Source organism: Rhinolophus sinicus, linkage group LG01 (assembly GCF_036562045.2).
Source record: "Rhinolophus sinicus isolate RSC01 linkage group LG01, ASM3656204v1, whole genome shotgun sequence".
NCBI classification, from domain to species: domain Eukaryota; kingdom Metazoa; phylum Chordata; class Mammalia; order Chiroptera; family Rhinolophidae; genus Rhinolophus; species Rhinolophus sinicus.
The window spans coordinates 78,734,304-78,756,031 of record NC_133751.1 but is presented as its reverse complement, the minus strand read 5'-3'; the positions used below and the strand labels follow the sequence as shown (position 1 = coordinate 78,756,031).

General features: G+C 35.4%; 1 protein-coding gene and 1 long non-coding RNA gene across 40 annotated transcripts in view; one reads left to right on the top strand and one right to left on the bottom strand.

The window, feature by feature from the left end:
• The window catches only part of ABI3BP (ABI family member 3 binding protein), a 259,027-nt gene that overhangs the window by 139,519 nt on the left and 97,780 nt on the right, over positions 1–21,728 (bottom strand). For all 39 annotated transcript variants that reach the window (XM_074332670.1, XM_019756510.2, XM_074332723.1 and 36 more), the window contains exons 3-4: positions 18,752–18,820; positions 15,082–15,214 (exon numbers count right to left, since the gene is read on the bottom strand). In XM_074332670.1, coding sequence (XP_074188771.1) covers positions 15,082–15,214; positions 18,752–18,820 — 202 coding nt within the window. The remainder of the gene's footprint in view (positions 1–15,081; positions 15,215–18,751; positions 18,821–21,728) is intronic.
• Positions 1–21,728, top strand: part of LOC141571634 (uncharacterized) — a 63,498-nt gene that overhangs the window by 8,039 nt on the left and 33,731 nt on the right. The window lies entirely within an intron of this gene.

The following is a 21,728-nucleotide window of genomic DNA, read 5'->3' as shown; positions in this document are numbered from 1 at the left end:
CAATATTTTAAAAAAATTGTAGAGAACTCTAAAAGCAAAAAACAAAATGAGTGTTTATTTTTAGTAGCACAGTTATGGTCTTGCAAAATTCAGACCTCTCGGTTTTATTATTTGTTGCTTTGCAAAATGAAAGCTGGAAAATGCTGGATGTTTATCTTTTCCCCAGTTATGCATACAGAAGAACATAGGCATAATTTTATAAATACTTAATGTTGTAGTATCATAACTGTGTGGGTTTAAGTCTTTCACCCCATGGAAGTTGCATTAGAGGTAATATCATTCAATTTTGTAAAAGAGAAAACTGAAACTCTAAGATGGAACCAGGACTGCATTTCAAGGGGGAAATTTTCTTATCATTATAAAGAGTCAAGATCAATAGCCAAGCTAAGGGTGCAATGAGAAAAATCAAACCACGTAAATTCAAGATCACTGTTACATATTTGCTTAAGGCATCAGAAAGTTCATATATATATACATATATATATATGGCAAAGTAATGTATATATGTGTGTGTGTGTGTGTGTGTGTGTGTGTGTATATATATATATATATACATATATATATATATATATATATACACACACATATATACACACATATGGCAAAGTAATGATAATCCCCACCAGTATTTCTTTGCACCTTTATCACATGTTAGGTTTTACCATATATGATCTCATTTTACAAATTGAAAATGGAGTTTTGGAAAGATCACTTAACTTGCCCATTGTTACCCAGCTAATGACTTTTACTAGTGGCAATGGCAGAACCAGAATACAAAGAAAGACTCCTCTGGCTCTGCTCTAAACAGCTTTGCTAAGTAGGATGGCAGGTCAGGAAAGGGGATTTCATCACAACTGTATACAATAATGAGAATGAATGAACTGGAGATACATGTATCAATACGGATAGATTTTACAAACAAAATATTGAATGAAAACAGCAAATTACAAAATGATGCATGTTGTTTCATATCATTTATGTAAATAGCAAAACACACAAAATATGTTACCATCTATTGTTCCTGGCATTGTAAAAGGACAATAAATACTGGGAAGACACATTTGTGATAGTGGTTTGGCTCCCAGTGAGCAGGTAGGGACATAAATGGGATTAAAGGTGGAGCCAACAGATAAACTTTATCTGCTTTTTCTTTTTAAATACAAATTTAAAGTAAAAGAATAAAATAATAGCTGTAATGTATGATGCTGGAAACATCGATGTTTGTCAATGCTATTTTAGGTCCTTTCTTATATGTTAAATTTTCTCTCAAAAATTTAGTACCTCTCTTCCATTCCCCACTCTAGGAAAATTAAATGTACGAAGATTCAGGTCAATTGCTTTTATGCAAAACTTTAAAAAAATCACTCTTTTATTCCTGCTAAAAGTGTTTAATGTGCACCCTCTAAGTATCAGGCACAAATTCTTGATGATACAAAAACAATGGCTCCAATTCAACAGGATGTCTTTTTGTTTCATTGATGGTTTCCTTTGCTGTGAAAAAGCTTTTGAGTTTGATGTAATCCCATATGTTTATTTTTTCTTTTGCTTCCCTTGCCCCAGGGGGATATATCAGTAAAAATATTACTAAGGGTAATGGTTTCGGATCTTACGTTTAAGTCTTTAATCCATTTTGAATTTATTTTTGTATATGGTGTAAGAAGGTGGTCCAGCGTCATTTTTTTGCATGTGTCTGTCCAGTTTTCCCAGCACCATTTATTAAATAGACTGTCTTTACCCCAGTGTAAATTCTTGCTTCCTTTGTCATAGATTAAATGACCATATAGGCATGGATTTGTTTCTGGGCTCTCTGTTCTGTTCCATTGATCTATGTGTCTGTTTTTATGCCAATACCATGCTGTTTTGATTATGACTGGATTATGAAACTGTGGTACATTTACACAATGGAGTATTACTTGACCATAAAGAAGAATGAAATCTTACCATTTGTAACAACATGGATAGACCTAGAGAATATTATGCTAAGTGAAATAAGTCAGATGGAGAAAGACAAATACCATATGATTTCACTTATATGTGGAATCTAAAGAACAGAATAAATGGAAAAACAAAACAGAAATAGACTCAGAGATATAGGGAAAAAAAACTGATGGCTACTAAATGAGAGGGGGGTTCTCAGGGAGAAGGTAAAGGGATTAGACAGCACAAATTAGTAGACACAATATAGCCACGGGACTATGAAATACAGTATGGGGAATATAATCAACAATGTGTAGGGTGCCAGACGCAATGGACTTATTAGAGGGGATCACTTCAAAGATTACATAAATGTCTAACCATTGTGCTGTATACCTGAAACTGAAGCTGAATTATATTGAATGTCAACTGTAATTACATATATATATAGAGAGAGTCATGGGATGTGGAGTATAGCATAAGGAATATAGTCAATGGAATTGTGACAGCTATATGCAATGTCAGAGGGGTAGTAGATTGGGGGAGTTATTTGTAAGGGGGTAAATGTCTAACTATTACATTATTTTGTACACATGAAACTAGTAATAATGATAATAATAATAATAATAATAATAATAATTGGTCTGAATCTCTGGAAACAAGGGCAAGGACTGGCTATAGAATTGGTGCGGCTCATTGCAAAATGAAAACATGGGGCCCCTTATTCAAAAATGATTAAGGATTTCAAGACAGTGAGAGTAGAGCATTAAGTCAAGTGTGGGTCCTTTTAAGGAGGGGCCCATGTGCAATTGCACAGGTTACATGCCCGTGAAGTCAGCAGAGGGTTTGGAGTTTAAGAAATACAGAGAGGGAGGGGATGTGTTTGTACATTCAACCTACTTTTTTGCTAGCCACAAACTACTGAACTGCTAGAAATCATTCATCAGCTTGCTTCTTTCTAGTGAAAACTGCTCCCCCGGCTCCAATCCCCCATTCCAAAGTAGCAAAAGACAGAATGGGTGAAGGAGGCTGATCCAGCCAAAATACTAACTGCTACCAGAAAGAAATGTTATAGAATACTAATTCTCTGTGTCCTGTGAGTCAAAACATCAATAGTCATTTATAAAACATATTTCTTAACAAGTATGACGCATAGTATTTCTGTTGTTGGTTTTTAGTCCTGCTCTGGCTATGACAGTACTTTAGAGAAATGCGAAGAAACTAAAATCAGTCCATATGAGCTACCACAATTATAAATCTCTAGATTGGACACATTTTGGAAGTCCTGAATTGCTTGCAGGGGCCCACTACTAACAGAACCACCAAAGGCCAGATTCCAGGATTCCCAATAAGCTTGATTTTATGTCATCTTCCTAGGACTAAAATGGGACAGAAATGTTTTGTCCTAAGAACTTACTTGCATGTTAATAAAAAAAAAAAATTCAGTCTGTGAATTTTTTCTATTTTGATACAAAGCCTTCAAAATACTCTCTTTTTCAGGAAAAATAAACATACAGGCAGCTAACCCCTCTACTCTGCTTCAGTCAGCTTACCCTCATCAGCACTGGCTTACTTGATAATTGTATAGTATAGGTAAGTTCTAAATCTTAAAAAGAGAAACTAAACAAGACTACTTAGCTCTAAAGTTTCCTTGATTTTAAAGCAAAATATAGGCCTTATGATACTAAACAGTGTTGTACAACCTAACACATAGTAGGTACTACATAAATATTTCTAGAATGAATAGAATGCTTAGCTTAGGTGCTCACAGGATCATTCTAAAATTAGAATATAATTGCTCTGAATTGCCAATGATTCAATCACCAAAATACAGTGATTCAAGCTATTAGGTCTACAAGTGTATTTTGCAATGTGTCATTGCATAAAATTTTAGTTACCCAAACTCACCATTCCTACAGATAAACACAAACTGAAGGAAAATACAATAAATGTCTACCTTGTATATTTGCAGAGGGCTTAAGAATTTTTTATTTATTTCAGTTTATCCGTACAATAAATTCTGAAGTAAGCAGATTAAGATTTACTATGGAAGAAAAAGAGGCTGAGAAGTGTCTAAAGTCTGATAACCAATGACAGAGTCAGGCAAATAGCTAATACCATTTGTACTGCATTGGACTATCTTTCTACAGCAGTGTTTGGCAAAAGGAGATGAAAAAAGACAGGTAAAATGACCCAGAATGCAAAAGGAACAAAAGGAATCCTTTGAGCATTATTTAAGAATTTTTATCTTTTGTTTTACTGTGTATTTGCTATAACATATAGTTACAGGTTTTCCATTATTGTCTGGGGACATCCAGGATCAAATGTTGATTGCATCTTTTTCTGTGGGTTATTAAATTTAGGTACAAGTGGATGGAGAGACAACAAGTACATTAAAAATACAGGTAGCAGCCTGTGAATGCCGTAAAGCCAGACCTCCGGAAAGCCTGACTCTGGCAATTTAGATTTTAAGAACAAGAACATCATATATCCTGATTAAGTGGTAAGAAACTGTTGAAGGTAGTGTTTGGTTCAACTGGCATTATTCTGTGCTGGGATCTCCCCGATAGTCTCAATACTGACAATAATTGTTATTCTAGCTTCAAGAAATCCATAGGCTTCTCAAAATGTAGTGGAGAAGACAGGTTGTGGCTTGGTTTGAATTATCTGTCAGCTGAAAATTAGTAGTATGACCTCGGGGGAAGTCTCCGCCCACTTACACAATGGTTTTCTTCATTGAAATAAGAGGGGGATTCAACTACATAATCTATGAGATTATTTTTGTTTCTAAAATTTTATTCTAGCTACATATCAGACATTCTACAGGGTAGAAACCCCAGAGGTAGAAACTCCATAAACAAAATTTGTGATGTGACTGGCAGTGAATTATACAAAGTGGAAAAATTGGAGAATGCCAAAATAAATTTAGTCCTTTCACAAACTAGCCTGGCTTGATGCACATTGTTGGCCATCTTATGGGTTTTCCATACTTTTTCCAGCAATGCGTTTATTTCTATGTAATTGGCTACTATTATATTTCCTAAAACATCTACACATTCTTTGTACTCTTCATCTGAAAGGACACTTCCTGACCCCGCTTTGTCAATGTCCTTGCTTCTTGCCTCACTGCTAACATAAACTCTGTCCTCATTCCCTTCCTCTCAAAGTGTCTCTCTCCCCTCACTCTTTCCTTGTCCCTTTCTGATTCCAGGGTTCTTCCTTCTTCTGAAAAATAAGCATCTTGGTAATTCTATTCCACTGCTTTTTCCCATCTGCTCTTCATTCTTTCTCTTGATTCTTCAAGGACCTTTCTTTGCATCTAAAAGATGTTTACGTATTTTCCATTCTATCAAACAAAAATAAAACCGATGCTTGCTTCTTATCCCTTCCACTATCTTTTAACATAAAATTTCTTAAAAGTAACCTACTTTCTCCCACTTTCTTACCACTTATAATGCCTAAACCTTTTTGCAATCTGGTGTCTGACCTATTAGTATGGTAAAACCTTATGATCAAATCCAGTAACTTAATCCTCCACGAATTTCATAACTACCTTAAAATCTAAGAAGATGTTCTTTCCCAAACCTGTTCTAATTCCAGTTTGACTTCAGGTTCCTTCTCCCCTCATGTCCAATCAGTTCTCACATCCCGTTATGTTTCCCTGCATGATTCCTCTTGCACTTGTCTCATCAGTGCTCCTTAGTGGCACTTAAGGACCCAGGTAAGGTCCTTACTATCTTTGGACTCTTGCAATAATTTTCAAACTGGCCAACCATTTCCAAAATCTCTTTATTACCTACTGCTGCCTGGCTTAAGCTCAACAATAGAAAGAAGTTTCTAGTGATTGCAGTGCTATCTAAAATGGAATAGCTTGTCTGAACCAGCAATTCTAACAGAAGATAAATAATATCAAAAAGAACAAGATTAGCAGCAAATACCTAAGTACCATTTATTGAGTGCTCACTGCATGCCAGATATGATGTTAACATAGCCACATTTTTACAGTGTCATCTCATTTATTTCTGACAACCCTGGGAGATATTACTATTAGTACCTTTATTCTATGTATAAGACAACCAAGGCTTAAACCATAAAAGTAACCTTTCCTAGGCCACTCAGCTAATAATAGAGCAGAATTTAACTTAGGATAATTTGACCAGAATTTGCACTCTCAACATTCATGCTATGTTATCATCCCTGGAGAGATTCACTGTGGACTCTGGATGAGAGATGTTGCAGACGAGGTTCAAGGGCTGAATTGACTGGCCAGATGATTTTTAAGCCTGGTTCTTGACATTCTATTTGCTTACTAATTTACATATTTGTTGAGACCTACTATTGTAAAACATGATACTAGGTTCTTTGTGAGCTGGAAGGTGAGTGGGACACTGTATATAACTTCAAAAACGAGCTTACAGTGTCGTGAGGGAGGTAGATGTATGATTATAACTAAAGACGGCAGGATGAAAAGCAGAGAGTGCTGAGGGTGGCTGGGTTGGCATATTGCAGCGTGAACTTGTAAATTGGACAGGCTGCATTTAATATCCCATCCCCGTGGTGTGATTTAAAGCAGGACACCCTACCCAGGTCCAGGGAAAGCAGAGTAGGCCAGATTCAAACCTCATGTAGAAGGATGACTCATATATTCCTTGGGATAGATTCTTGAAGAGATTCTATGATTTGCTTTACCAGGCAGTGAGGAGCTGGTGAAGATTCTCCAACAGGTGAATAAAGTTGAGCAGTGATGAAGGAAACTAGATTTATCAGCAGTGGAAGAATCAGAGAGAAACTGGAGGGGGGAATCTCAATATGCTGTAGTTCAGACATGAGATAACAAAGGAATGAATCATGGAAGACACAAAACGTAGGGGCAAAAAAGGGAACAGATCAAAGTTATGTTTGTATGAAAGAACTGATGAGACTAGACTCCTTATGAGATATGGGTTCCAAGGAAAGTGTAAATAAAAATCAAAACTGAATTTTCCAACTTGAGAAGAGGGAAGTTAAAGCGATGAAGAAGGAGTTCTTTCATTAGTGTAGAAAAATATGAATTTAGTTTGAGTTTGAGATGCTGACGACCGTTACCTGATCCATCTAATGAAAATATTCCATGGGCAACTAAAAATAGAGCATTAGAACTTTGGAAATGGGTCAAGGTCAGAGGTGCAGGATTGGAAGCCATTTACATATTTGCCATTCTTATTGTTCTCTGTAGAACAGTAGCATCAGCCATTCCTGGGACCTTTTAGAAATGCAGGCTCTCAGGCTCTTCCTCAGGCCCATGGAATCAGAATCTTCCTTTGAACAGTTTCCCACATGATTTACATGCACATCAAAATTTGACAAGCGCTGTTCTACGTCGAGGTGATAGTTAAAAGACAGGGTATAGATGAAGTAAGGAGATCTATAGATGAGAGACCCAAGCATAGAACTCTAGCCCATCGTTTGGGAGGCAGGATAACAAGTGAGCAAGAGAGGAAAAAGAAGGTAAGAGGAAAATCTCAATAAAAATATAAAGGAAAGGAAGAGTTCTAGAATGGGAGTACGGCTAACAATTTCACAGAGAGGTTAAAAAAGATAAGAACTGAGAAAACTCTATTGGGTTTAGCAATTAACTGATCACAGACAACCATAAAGAGAAGTTTCAGTTGAATGGTAGAAGGGATGGAAGCCAGTGAAAGGGAATAAAGATGGTATGGGTGATATAGAAATCAGGAATGTGCCAGCAGGTGACTGAATAGTTTTTGGATTAAGAGAAGAGATTGCAAAGTAGCTTGGAAAGATATAATAGGATCAACAGAAGATTTTGTCTTCAGGTAGGGAATTCTTGAGCATGTTTGCAAGCAAAAGGCAGGGCGCCAATAGCAGCAAAGGGACAAATGTCAAAGAGCAAAGGCGTATAGACTGTGGAAGTGATGTGAGGATGAGCACTGTCTGAAGTCAGAAGTGCGTTCCTTAGAAAGAAGAGAAAGAGAAGTAAAGATAAATCTGGGATGTCACTGATGGTGGACAGTCTAAATTTCCTCAGTATTACAAAAGCCAGGATGGGTTGGGATAGGAAAAGAGCCAGGGAAAATAGTCAGGATGCGATTCCCAGGATCCAAGTTACGGTGAGTGCCTGGATTGGAATCGTTGGTGTGGAAATGGAGAAGTAGAAGATAAAGATAATAACTATGTGTGGTGTCAGATGGGTATTAGATTTATCGGGGTGATAGATGAGAGGGAGTTGGGGGACAGGATAAAAAAGGTGAAGGGATTAAGAAGTACAAATTGGTAGTTACAAAATAGTCATGGGGATGTAAAGTAAAGCATAGGGAATATAGTTCATAATATGGTAATAACTATGTATAGTGCCAGGTGAATTAGGGGAATCGCTTCTTAAATTATACAAATGTCTAACCACTATGCTGTATATCTTAAATTCATACAAAATAATATTGAATATTAACTGTAATTGAAAATTTTTAAATGAGGGGAAAAGGTAAAAGTGAATAAGAGGTTCAAATTTCCAGGTATAAAGTAAATAAGTCATGGAGATGTAATGTACAGCATGGCAAATATAGTCAATAATATTGTGATAGCATGGTATGGTGTCAGATGGTTGCTGGGCTTATGGTGATCACATCTTTAGGTATATAAATGTTGAATAACTATGGTGTATCCCTGAAACTAATATAATGTTGTATGCTAGCTATAGTATTTAGTAAAAATCTTAAAAATAAAAAATAAGATAAAGAGATTGATATGGATATTTTTATCAAAGGCAAAACCAATATAACTTGGGGGCTCATTAAGTTACCTATAGGAGATGAAAAATAAAATGATTAAAGTTGCAAATTAGGATGAGTGGAAGAATTAAGATACTTCAGCAAGTAAGTAATACCGTCTTTCCCTGAAAATAAGACCGGGTCTTATATTAATCTTTTCTCCATTACGGCTTATTTTCAGGGGATGTCTTATTTTTTATGTACAACAATCTACATTTATTCAATTACAGTCATGTCATCTTCTTCTGGAACATTCTCATAACATACTAAATGTGTCTACCTGGCTGAGATCTTAACTGGGGTTTAGTTTCTGGGTAGGTCTTATTTTCAGGGAAACATGGTAAGAAAAGTGAGGTAATATTTCAAGAGGAAAAGTATGAGTTCAATGCTGTCATATTAAATTTCAAGATGTAAAAGTGAAAATGCTGACATTTCACTGTTTGTTCATTCAGTATATATTTACTGAAGGCCTTCTACATGCCCAATGCTGGCCCAGGGAATGGCAAGATAATGGTGGTTAAGATATATAGGGTCCCTGTACTCACAGAACTTAATATTTATGTGGCCAGACAAATGGGCAACAAGACATTGGGCTCAATCAAGTGAGATTCACAGACATTGAAAATATCTACTTCTTATAAACTTGGGGGAAAAAAAAAAAGTCAACAGCCTGCTCTAGGCCAGCCAGAAAGGAGGGCCCTCATTCTACATTAAGAGTAAATAAGTGTTATAGAACAGTACACCTAAAACCTATATAATTTTATTAACCAATGTCACGCCAATAAATTTAATAAAAAAGAGTAAATACGTACAATATGAAAGTGTTAGAAACATGAAAATGATATCTAAATGAATCATTAAACTTTAATAAGTTGGTAAGAAATGAGAACTAAAACAATCTTAAATGATTTAAAAGTTGGAAACAAGGGAAGGGAAAAAATAAGCTATTAATAGTGAAATAAATTTTGGTTAAAAACATGTTTTATTCTTCATTTGAGCCAATCTGGAAAGTTTTCTTTTGACCTTAGACAAATTGAAGATAAATGTGACATTCTTCCATTCCAAGTCCATTAATAATAAAAACTGCAATTAAGCACATCTACTCTCCAATGTGAACTCAGAGAAGGATCTAAAAACATGGGAGACCCATATGGACCGTATTCAAATAGGAATAGAAACATGTACCACAAAGGGTAAAGTGACATTTCATCAATATTTCCAAGCTTCAAACAAACAAAATAAAACAAAAAAGAAGGTTTTTCTCACAGGAATCTTACTACATGGAGCTTTGATATAAGAAGCCCAGAGTCAAAGAATAAAGGAAAAGCTTTTCCAATAACTTATTTGCGTTTGCATAGGATAAATGAGGCTACACAACAAACCAATGTGGAATAATTTTTTTTAAATCAGACTTTACACAAGGTGCCAAATATTAGAGTTCAATGGATTAAAATGACACCAGTTGGTATTTCTGTAGTAGGCCAAGGGCATTCAGATTTCAATGGTTTTGTAAGAAGATACTCCTGAAGGAAAACTGCAGCTATATCTTCCAATTTTTGAGAAGTAATCATTCTCTGTAGCTATTATTGCTTACTATAACTTATTAGATTAGCCTAAATTCTAAAACACCAAAAATCTGCATGAGCATATGAGAGTAAATTTCTCCAAGTCTGCTTCTAGTTATGCTAATTTAGAGTTGTTCTGGTGGATTTATTTGGCTGCTTCTATTGTGTACAGTATTTCCAGAGCTTTCAAATAGGGACTACTATTTTTTCTCAAACAACACAAAGACTTTCAAATGTCAGCTCTTTATTAACTACGCTAACTAGGGAGAAAGGAGGCATGGGTAAATGAAATCCACTACTCCAAGTGCTTCTTTGTAGTCATTACTCTTTAATTCTTCCCTTTTAGTCATGTCCTAACAGTTCCCTATTTCTGTCAAGTATACCTTGATTCTTGATTCTCTCATTCACTGAAGTGTGAAAGTTTGCAAGCATCTTGACATGCTATTATCAAATTTTTTTTAAAACTTCGTTCTAAGTGGAATTATTGATTTTAAATACTGTGATTTGACAGGCATGACTCCATCTATTTGTTGAGAAGAGCAGAGCCAGGGTGTGGGAGCCAGGGGGTAAGGGTGAGGTACATTCATGGTCTGAGTAGCTTGGGCCTATGAGTCAACTGCCTTGGTTAAAATCCTAACTCCATTAGGTCAACTGCTCCTATACCTTCTCCACATTCATTTTGCTTCGTGCTGTCAAACCGTAACATCGATCAATTACAATCAGTCATTAGATAAATTCCATCATGGAAGGTCAGTCGGACCAAGTGAAACTGAGGGAAAGGCTTGGGCCAGGGCAGAAAATCATATCCAAATTATGCTAATTTGCACATTACTGAACCTCACAGATATATCAAGCAAGCTGAGTAACCATTAAAATTAACTGTGTTTTGCTACAAGTATAACAAATTTCCCTCCCTCCTTCTTTCCTTCCTCCCTCCTTCCCTTCCTTCCCTTCCCTCCCTTCCTTTTCCTTCCTTTTCCTTCCCTTCCCTTTTTTCCCTTCTCTTCCTTTCCTTTCCCTTCCCTATTATTTTTTGTCTTACTTTTTTAATAAGAGGCTAAACAAACATTTTCAGCATTGGCACATTGGATCAATCCACTATAAACTGGAATTATCACAAGAAAGCATGTTCTTTCAAGAGTCTATTTTCCAAACAAAATAGCTATGGGTTTAGTGGTGGAGAAAATAAAATATTTCAGATTCTTTGAAATATCTCAAAATTATTTTTCAAAAAATTTGCTTTTGGCAGTATCTTCTACACGGCTTTTTTCCCCCAAGAATTTCTTCCTACAGAACTATGGAATGGACATGTGAAGGCAAATTTAATTTTTTTCATTCTTAGTTTAGATTTCTTAATCTAAATTCATTTCCTAATCAAAGTCATATGAAAGGTACTTTTGAGGGCTTATAAACATTTTAGAAAGTCTTTGCTTTTAGTTCAATTTAGACAAATAAAACTAAATACTACAAAAATATATACGGCCCAAAAATACATGAAACAGTGTTTAATACCTTAGTACAAAAGAAATGCGTATCAAAATGGTATGAGATATGACTACACTAGAATAACTAAAATGAAAAATGTTGACAACACAAAATGCTGGTAAGAATGTGGAGTAACCAGAACTCTCATACATTGCTTGTAGGAGTGTAAATGGAAAAGTTAGGCAAAAACAAAACAAAGTGAAAAAACATTAAATATACATTTTTCCTGTGAACTACCAATTCTACTTCTAGATATTTATCTAAGATAAATTAAAAGATATGTCTCTAAAGTGTTATACAAAAAAAATGTTTATAAAATCTGCATTTGTAATAACCCAAATCAAGAAACAATTCAGGTATCCACCAGCAAGAGAATGGATATATAAATTCTGGAATATTCACATATAGGAATACTTCTCAGGAATAAAGAATAAATGAAATATTGATAGCTGTAATATCATGAATGAATTTCAAAATATGCTAATGAAAGAAGATAGAAACATAAAAAGAATATAGTGTATAATTCCATTTTTGTGGAATTCTAGAGTGGACAAAACTAATCTCTGGTGATAGAAATCAAGTCAGTGGTTGCTTCTTGAGGAAGGTACTTTCTGGGATGATGAAAATGTTCTATTTCCTGATGCGATGTAAAATACATGATTATACACAATTTTTGTAACTGATCAAACTGTACACCTAAGATCTGTGCATTTTACTGGGTTTATTCTACTTCAATAACAAATTTCTTATTTAAAAAAAGGAAGGAAACTTCTAAAATTTAAAAATCACTTTGAGTATACTCAAAATAAAAAATCTTTTTAAGTAAAATGCCTTGGCTGAAGCTTGAAATTTTTGAATGCCTATCAGATGCTAAGTTTTGAATTGGGAAACCACTGTAGTATTTATGATAAATAAATATTTTATACCCTATCTAGAATTATGGTTCAGCATTTAGCACACAGTGTCCTGCACACAAACAGTTCCAAATTCATGTGTTGGATGGATGGATGGCAGTCATTAAAAAAGGTTTTACTTATTCTATTCTGCCTAAGAAGATTTTAGCTTCATTTCCAAGTCTGTGCCTTTTTTCTGCCTACATCTCTCCCTGTGTGTATCTCTCCAGTTTTCTAACCCAATGATTCTCAAACTTCAGTGAGCGTCAGAATCACCTGGAGGGCTTCCTGAAAATACAGATTCCTGGGCCCCACTCTCAGAGTTCCTGATTCAGTAGGTCTGGAGGCGGACTTCAGATTTTCCATTTCTTTCTTTCTTTCTTTCTTTTTTTTTCACAAGCAGATGTAAGGTTTTAATAGGAAGTAAAAAAGACATTAATTCTATGTCTTTATCACCATGCTACAGAATTCAAATACACTCTTCCCTTGTGTTCACACCTAGTAAGAAATGATCTTCAAATACTAAGGATACTTAGATTCTACATAAAACTAAATATACAAAGAAATTAAATAAATCTAGCCTCATTTATGAATGTTTCCATAATTTGGCAGTTGATGAAATATCAGAAAATTATTTTTTAAAAAAATCAAACCTCAAGGTATGAGGGAATATTTCCATATTAGGAAATACTGGCTGTAATGGTTTACACATCATGTGGAAAAGGTAGGAAGTGAATCTACTTTTACTTTATGTCAATATAGTAGAGCCTCTTTACCACTGTATTTGATGAATTATCTCAGAGATATTTCGTCGAGCAGTGAGGAGTAAGCTATTTTATTTCCCTGTTCAAATGATGAGGGATAGTGAAATTGGAAAGTTAAATGGTTTGCTCGCCATAAAGAAGGATGAGATCTTACCATTTGCAACGATTGGGATGGACCTAGAGAACATTATGCTAAGTGAAATAAGTCAGATGGAGAAAGACGAATACCATATGATCTCACTTATATGTGGAATCTAAAGAAAGGAATAAATGAACAGGCTAATCAGAAACAGTCTCAGAGACATAGAGGAAAAAAGCTGAGGGTTGCTACTGGAAGGGGGGTGAGGATGAGGGAGAAGGTGAGGGGATTAGAAAGCACAATCCATAACCACAAGATTGCCACGGGGATACAAAAGTCAGTATGAGGAATATAATCAATAATGTAAAGATTTTGTAGGGTATCCAATGGACATTTGTCTTAGGGAGACCACTTCAGGGACGGTGTAGATGCCTGACCACCTCAGTGTATACCTGAAGCTGAAGCTGAATAATAATGAATGCCGACTATAATTTAACATACATATAGTCACAGGATGTGGAGTACAGTATAGGCAATAGAGTCAATGGAATTGTAACAGATATATATGATGTCAGAGGGGGAGGAGGGTTATCACTTTGTGAGGGGTATAAATGTCTAACTATTACATTGTTTTGTACACCTGAAACTAATTAAAAAATTTTTTTAAGGATTACTTTAAGAAATTTCCACTACCTACATAATTTCAGAATTTCCATTTCTGACAAGTTTCCAGGTGAGGCTGATGTGAATGGTGCTTAGTTTAGGAACCACACTTTGAGAACTACTGCTGCTAGCCCTTCTTCAATTGTCAGATCAGAGATCCATCTTTTTCCAGTTCAAGATCAACCTTTCCAACTTTTCTTTTTGCTTTTAAAAATTATTTTATTACTTTTATAAAACTGCTTATGCTTGTAAAAACTTCACACTGTACAGAATACTGCACAGGAGAAATAAAAGTCACCCAAAAAGGCCATCCCTAATCATTCTTAACACGTTGATGAGTTCCACAAAACTCCCATAAATGTGGTATAACAACATGTATACACACAAACAGTTTTACATGAGGAAATCATGCCTCGTTGTAATTTTATACTACTCAATGGAAAATAAATGTCTTTCCATGTCAATAAAGTAGGTGTACATCATTAGTTATATTTGGTCACATACTATTTCATTGTATGTACATATATATATATATATATATATATGTGTGTGTGTGTGTATATGTACGTATATATACTATAGCAACATTTCCAATTTTTAACAGTCTTTCCTGTCTTTAGCATCATCCTCTGAGTTTTTATTACACTTCTTGACGATACTCCCCACTTGTTATTTGGCTTATTCTCCCTTGTAGTTTATTCTTTGGAAAGAAGAAAAATACCTGCATGTGTTTTCTATTCAGGTAGGTGGTAACTCCCTTAAGATTAGGGCCCCCAACTTAGGTTATTTTTATTTCCCCTCACACCTGGAATAGGCTGAACAGCTAAGAGGTGACCTGTAAATGCTGATGTTCCTGATATTTATACATTCTTCTAAAGCATGTACAAGCACTAATAAAAGCAAGCACTCATTTTCAGAGGAAAAATAAAGTCTTCCACTTGGGTGAATTACCTGTTATTGGGACAGTGACTTGGCAATGTCCAGTCATGGTGTGGGTTAATGAGGAATCCCCAGGACAGGAAGACTGAGCTCGGTGTCAGAGTGCCAACCACCAGCTGAAGAGGTTTGCGAGAGCGTGTTTTACCTGTGGAGGTAACATACTGATTAATTCTGGTAACATTTAATATATTTTTATGACCGGGGTAAAATGCATAAAGATGACTTGGCAAGATGATGAGTATAAAACTATTAAGTTCGTTTTCTTTTCATATAACACACACATATTACTAATTCTTTGACAATGACTTTAAGCATGAAGCAAATGAAATATCCATTTTTGATAATTGTGTGTGTATATATGTAGTGTGTAGTTATGTATATGTGCATATATGTGTAATGTATGCATATAAACTATATCCAGTTATACCTAGTTTTTAATTTCTTATGGGTCAGGGATGAATATGGAGGGCTTGGCTATTACCAGTGAAATAAAAAAACACACACATTTGCACATGCATATTCACATATACATATATGTGTGTATGCATATGCACACACTCTTCACTTCATTTCTTTTGCAGACAAAATAAAAGAACTTTTATTTTCTTTCCTGGGAATGTGAATTACTGTGAAATGACATCTAAGAAGAGAAAAAAAAGCTTACCATATAGATTGTAGGTTATATTCTTTTTTTTAGAACCTACTTGGGATTGTAAAATCCCCATCATATCATTACAATAAGAATATTTTCTACAGTGAGTATCTAAATGGAAAATAGGCACATGTTTTTAATAATGCTGGAAAAGTAGGAATAATATAGGAAGCACAGTTGTGCTGATGGGACTAATTGGATTTGGGCAATGCCTAGAGAGATGCCGATGAGCCACTGTAGGTTTTTTTCAAGTATATAGGGGGTAGATATTTTCATTTATAAAAATATCTGAAACTGCAGGAATGGAGGCAGTGAAAAAGACTAGGAAAGATCCTCAGCCATGGAAAGCAACACTGGCTCATAAAAAATACATGAAAAAAATCACCTAATAAAACTACATACAGCTAACGTAAAACATATATGCTTTGTCTTCCCGTTGGATTACCCCTTTCATTTCAATATGTTCTATTTGCTATAGGAGGAACCTGTGTTATCTTAATCTAATGCAATGGGAACCGGTAGGAAGGAAGGTACCCATTGTATGAGCTTAGGGAAGGTTATCTGAACCAAATGCCCTTGAAAATTGTGCCATACTGTTGCTTCTACTAGATTTCAGTTCTGTAAATTGTTATTCCAGTGAAAAATCTGAGTCCAGAATATACATAACCTAATGGTGACAAATTGCCTCACTGTAGCATAGCTGAATTTTTAAGATATTTGAAATAACTTTCAAGGATAATGTTGGAGGATCGTTATTGTTTACTTGCTGTTAACAATACATGTTGTAAACATGCATTTATACTCCTCTGTATACTTTTCCAGATACACCTGGTAATAGTACCTTGTATGATTGTGATTCAAAGGGTTCAAGTCTGGCCCCCAAGGAAGGCAAATTAGAATGAGATGAGGGTAGGGAGCACATGTAGTTTGAAAAAGCCCTGAGGTGATTCTAGTATGCCTTTTTCCGCCATTGAATTGATTTTCATTAATGTAATACAACTATGTCATTTTACAGATGAAAAATAAGGCCCAGAGAAGTTTCAAGGGTGTCCTAGGTAAGGACACCTGACACCAAAAGTAACGTCAGGACTCAAGTCTAGGTTTCCTGAATTGGAATCTGATTTTCTTTTTACTACATTATTGATTTAGCTCACAATATATGAAGTCAATGCCACTCAGAGACCAAAGATACATTTTTCTTTTCCCAATGGAACCTTAGGCTTACATAACCATCACACAATTATTTCACTAAGTTTGGATCTCAATATTAAAATGGTTATATAATTAAAATTTATGTGGTAGATGCAAATACAAAATGAATGGAAGCTAATCCGTTAGTCATTACATTGCTCTCAAGTGTAGATTACAAAAACAAAAATTATATCCGCTGCCTGAAAGGAAAGGTGGGGTAGTATATCCTGAGCAAGATGAAACAATTTCCTGAGCTGGTCATCACGAAGTGAAAAATAATTTCTAAGGCCAGTGTCATAGAAGTCTCAAAATGAATGAAGTTGTAAAATGTTACTAAAGTGTAATCACTCCCTTGACTTTCCTTATATATTTTTCAATATTTGTACCATGATCATATTTTCATTAAGAAACAGTTCAATTAATATACAGCCAGAATCCCATGGAACCAGACTCATGCTTCTTGACTTTATTGTTATATATTTTGAAATAGAGTCTTGAAATATTGAGAGTGCCTTTATTTTAAAGTGTATGGATAGTTGCCTGGGCAACCATCACTAACAAGTTGCAAGGAGTGATGGAAATTTCCCTTGTGCTTTGGGATGATATAAAAGGTCAGGAAAAGGGATTTAAATTTTTCAAATTGCTTGACCATTTACTGTTTCTCTTAAAAGAAGTGGAAAACAATAGAAGGTTGGGAAGGGAGGGGATTGTGGCAACTGATTTATGGTAAGCAGGCTTGGCTGATACATCTAGAAGATGGAACACACGGCTGCCAAGGGCCCATTTGCAAGGCATACTTAAATATTCCTATGCTCTCCCCACTCATTTCATTCCTTTAGAAAGATATAACAAAAAAACAAAAAAGATCCTTCTTTTGTGTGGCATCCAGTGTACTATAAAAGATAAGTATGATTAGGAAATAATTATTTTGAAAACAGTTCACACTAAAAAAATGAAAAAGAAAAGCAAAAAAAGATCAACTCTATCTACAGAGTTAAGAAGCTATGATATCATGTGGTAAAAGCATATTCACAATTTCGGCTGGTCTGTCCTTATAGCCTGCTTATTTGACCTGAGAAGAAATGTTAGTAGTGAAATTGAGACAATTTCGAGAGGGATTTTAATCTTCCTTTCATCATGTAGCAGTGTTTCTATTCACTTATTCACATGGTATCTACATTCCTGTTTCAAGACTTCCTAGGCCTGGGAAGCTGGGGGTTGTGTTGCTCTTTTACGAAAGGAGTCTTTCCTCTATGTTTGACTAAATAGAAGAGGTTTAGCAGAGAGAGATCAAGAGTAAATAAAACTAGGTTCCAATCCATTTAGCACACATATAAGTGAGTTATGCTTTTGAAATGTAAACAGTCTCCTTCAGCAAAGGTTAGACATCAAACTTTGTCCTTAAAATCTGAAAGGCACAAGAGCAGGCACGAATTCATAAACTACAGAATAAAGACAGATTAACAGGAACAACTCTCAGTGAGCCCTTGCTAGACACCAGGCCCTGTCCTATGTTTCGTATATCCATGAACTCATTGAATCCTCACAACTGCCCTATTATGCAGAGGAAAGGAGGCAGAGAAAGCTTCAATCATTTGTCTAAAGCCTTGTAGATTGTATTTGGTGGTGCTGGGATAGGATCCCAGGCAGTCTCTACCATCAGGCTATGCTTCTAATCTGTTGACCCACTTCTAATCAGCTGTGCAAATTATGTATATATATTCGAATCTACATTGCTAAAGCCTCCTCATGGCACTGGGTCTGCATGGATAGAAAAGAGATTTTAAAAAGCCATGGTTTAAAATTAATAAAAGAAAAAACAGAATGAACGAGAAATACCTGAGCATGACTTCTTTTGACTTGGAGGAGGAGCAGGTCGCACAACAATCAGATATTTAGGCTCTGCATCTGGAAACAATAACAATATTATTTATCAGTAAAATTCTTTGAGAAGGAGCAGTACTCGCGACAGCACACCCATGTCCTGACTCAGTGTTCCCTGGCTTTAGTCATCGTAACCACAGTGAATGAGAGGACCCAGGAATTTAGAAAGTTAATACTTCTTGAGACCAGTTTAGTTCAATTTTTAAAATGAAAATTAAATCCAGATTTTTAAAACCAAATGGACAGGAATAGGGGAGACATCTTAAAAGAATCTTGCTAGACACAGATTCATGCCACATTTTCATCAATCCTTTTCTCTGCAAAGAGTTTTTTTAAAAAATCAGATCATATCTATTCTATTTTCCTCACAGAGGTCATCCCAATACTAAAATCAGAGAAGACAAATCCTACTTGCATAAGACACATGTGTCATGTCACCTATTGTATGATCTGAAATTGCTCACTTTGCGAAAACATGAATATTTATAATGCCCTATATTTTTATCCTGTTTTCATAACTTCTCAGCCTGTTATCATATCTAACCAGTCATTTTCGTGAACAAATTTTAAACAAAGTCACAGTTTATGGTGGCTACCATGTTTCCCTGAAAATAAGACCGAGCCAGACCATCAGCTCTAATGTGTCTTTTGGAGCAAAAATTAATATAAGACCTGGTATCATATCATATTATATCATATCATATCATATTATACTATAGCATATAAGACCCGGTATTATATCATATTACATTACATTATTATTATATTATATTATACCCAGTCTTACATTATGTTAAAATAAGACTGGGTCTTATATTAATTTTTGCTCCAAAAGATGCATTAGAGCTGATGGTCTGGCTAGGTCTTATTTTCAGAGAAACACGGTATAATTTTCACCTAAAATATGCCAATGGAAAATAAATTAACAGAGAATGTCTTTTAAAAATATTTGGGTTTTGAATAAAATGATGTTTAAAAATCAGCATGTGCTAACTCAATGAGCTAATAATTTATCAAATAATCTTTTTTTGTTTCCAAGATGAATGCTTGGTTTAAATACATATAAATAAGCCAAATATACTTTGGGCACACTAAATAGCTTTTTATAAGCAGCTCTACTAGATTAACTAATTGATGGGTATTATCTACAATATTTCTTCAGTAACTGGAGCCAGAAACTCATTCTACTCCAAGTTTCAGTTGGATGCTGTAGTCAACACGAGTTCACCTCTACTTGCTCAGGCAGATCTCACATCTTTGTTTTGTTTTCATCCTGGGTTCAAATATCTCCCCTCAATGAGCTTGGAACAGAGGCTATCTCTGCCCAAGGCTTTAGAGAGCTGACCTCATTCTCAGCCAGAGGCAACCTGGCAATTCAACTGCCTTTAATGACTCCAGCCTTTGTCTTTTTCTGGACACCCCACACAGCCCTGTTACTGCCTCAGCAATTGCACTACATGGAGTAAACCAGGTAACCTCTTGAACAGATCTTGGAGCTTTACCTGCTTATCTTATGGTTGCCTCATGACCACAACACAGATAAAGGAGCATTCATTGTGTTTCAGAGTCTCATGTGTTTGAGCATATCTTGCTTAGTGAAGCTTATATAAGGAATGCATGACCTAAGTCAAGTTTCCTAGTAGGAATACAATAACCATTTCCTCATTTTATGTGGGATATAGAGTGATATAGGTATTAAAAAACTGCTTTGTGTTGAGTATGTGCAAGATACTCGTTAAGCACTTTGCATTCATAACTTAATTACTCCTCATGGCAATCTTACCTGACACATATGGTTACCACCCTGATTTGTAAATGAGGTCACTGAGGCAGTGTCAGCTTCATGGGCATGCAACATATACAGTTAGTTGTACAGGGTCCCATGTTCCAAAGGGCCCCAAGCTTGGTTTAATAACCTGCTGTCACCATCTTGAAGTTCATAATACTTTTGTCTTTGAATTTTTATTTTGCGAGGGAAGTTCAATGGGACAATGGAGCATGCATGGGAGCAGAGGAGATAGGAACAATATGCAAAACTGCAATTCCTTCCATTCACATATAGCATTCCAGGTGCCCCATTAGCCTAGCATTCCAAAGCACCTAGGATGTCTAGGAGCTCAACAACTCAAATGTAGAACGAGGTAAACATATTACATCTATGACTGAGTAATGGGGTGAGGAGGGGTGCCCTGAGAGCTGTGAGGCCACACTTTCCATTACACCAGAACGTGGTTCAATGTAGAAAGAAGGCAATGGCATTTTAAGAAACATATGACCAAGGAATCCTATCATATCCTTTCCTATTCATGTTACTTCTTGTATTCACCAATTACTTATGCTGAAACTGATGATGCAAAAAGAAAGTTAGAGCAACCTCTAGTTCCTTTTCTTTTCAGTTCTTCCTCACTCATAAGCAAGTCGAAGGCAGAGTATTGGTAGAATGTGCACGTATCAAGAAATGAAGTAAAAAGTTTAGTTGTGTGCATTTCCACTATTCTGGTAAGAATGAAATACATATGCATGTATGAACTAAAAAACAGAAACTGATTTTAGTGATTCTGCTTAGAAGTTAAAGACTCTTACATATGCATTTAAAGCTATCACTGCACAATATAAAGATAAATGGTAAAATTCATGTCAATAATTTGAAATTTTAATTTTTTTTTACCTAAATGACATTAAATAGCAAATATAATGACACCAAGACAAGCTGAGAGAGAAACAGTGAAAGAAAGGAAAACAATTTATATTATGACCTTTAACAGCATTTTTTTCTTGCTTTTTGGACCAGGAGCCTTCAATTTTTGTTTTGTGCTCAGCCCTGCAAATTATGTAGATATCTTAGTCTAGTCCTCAAAGTACCTTTTTTACTAAATCTCTAGAATTCACTTCTAGAAAAGAAAATTAAATGCCTGTTTTTCTTAAATTATTC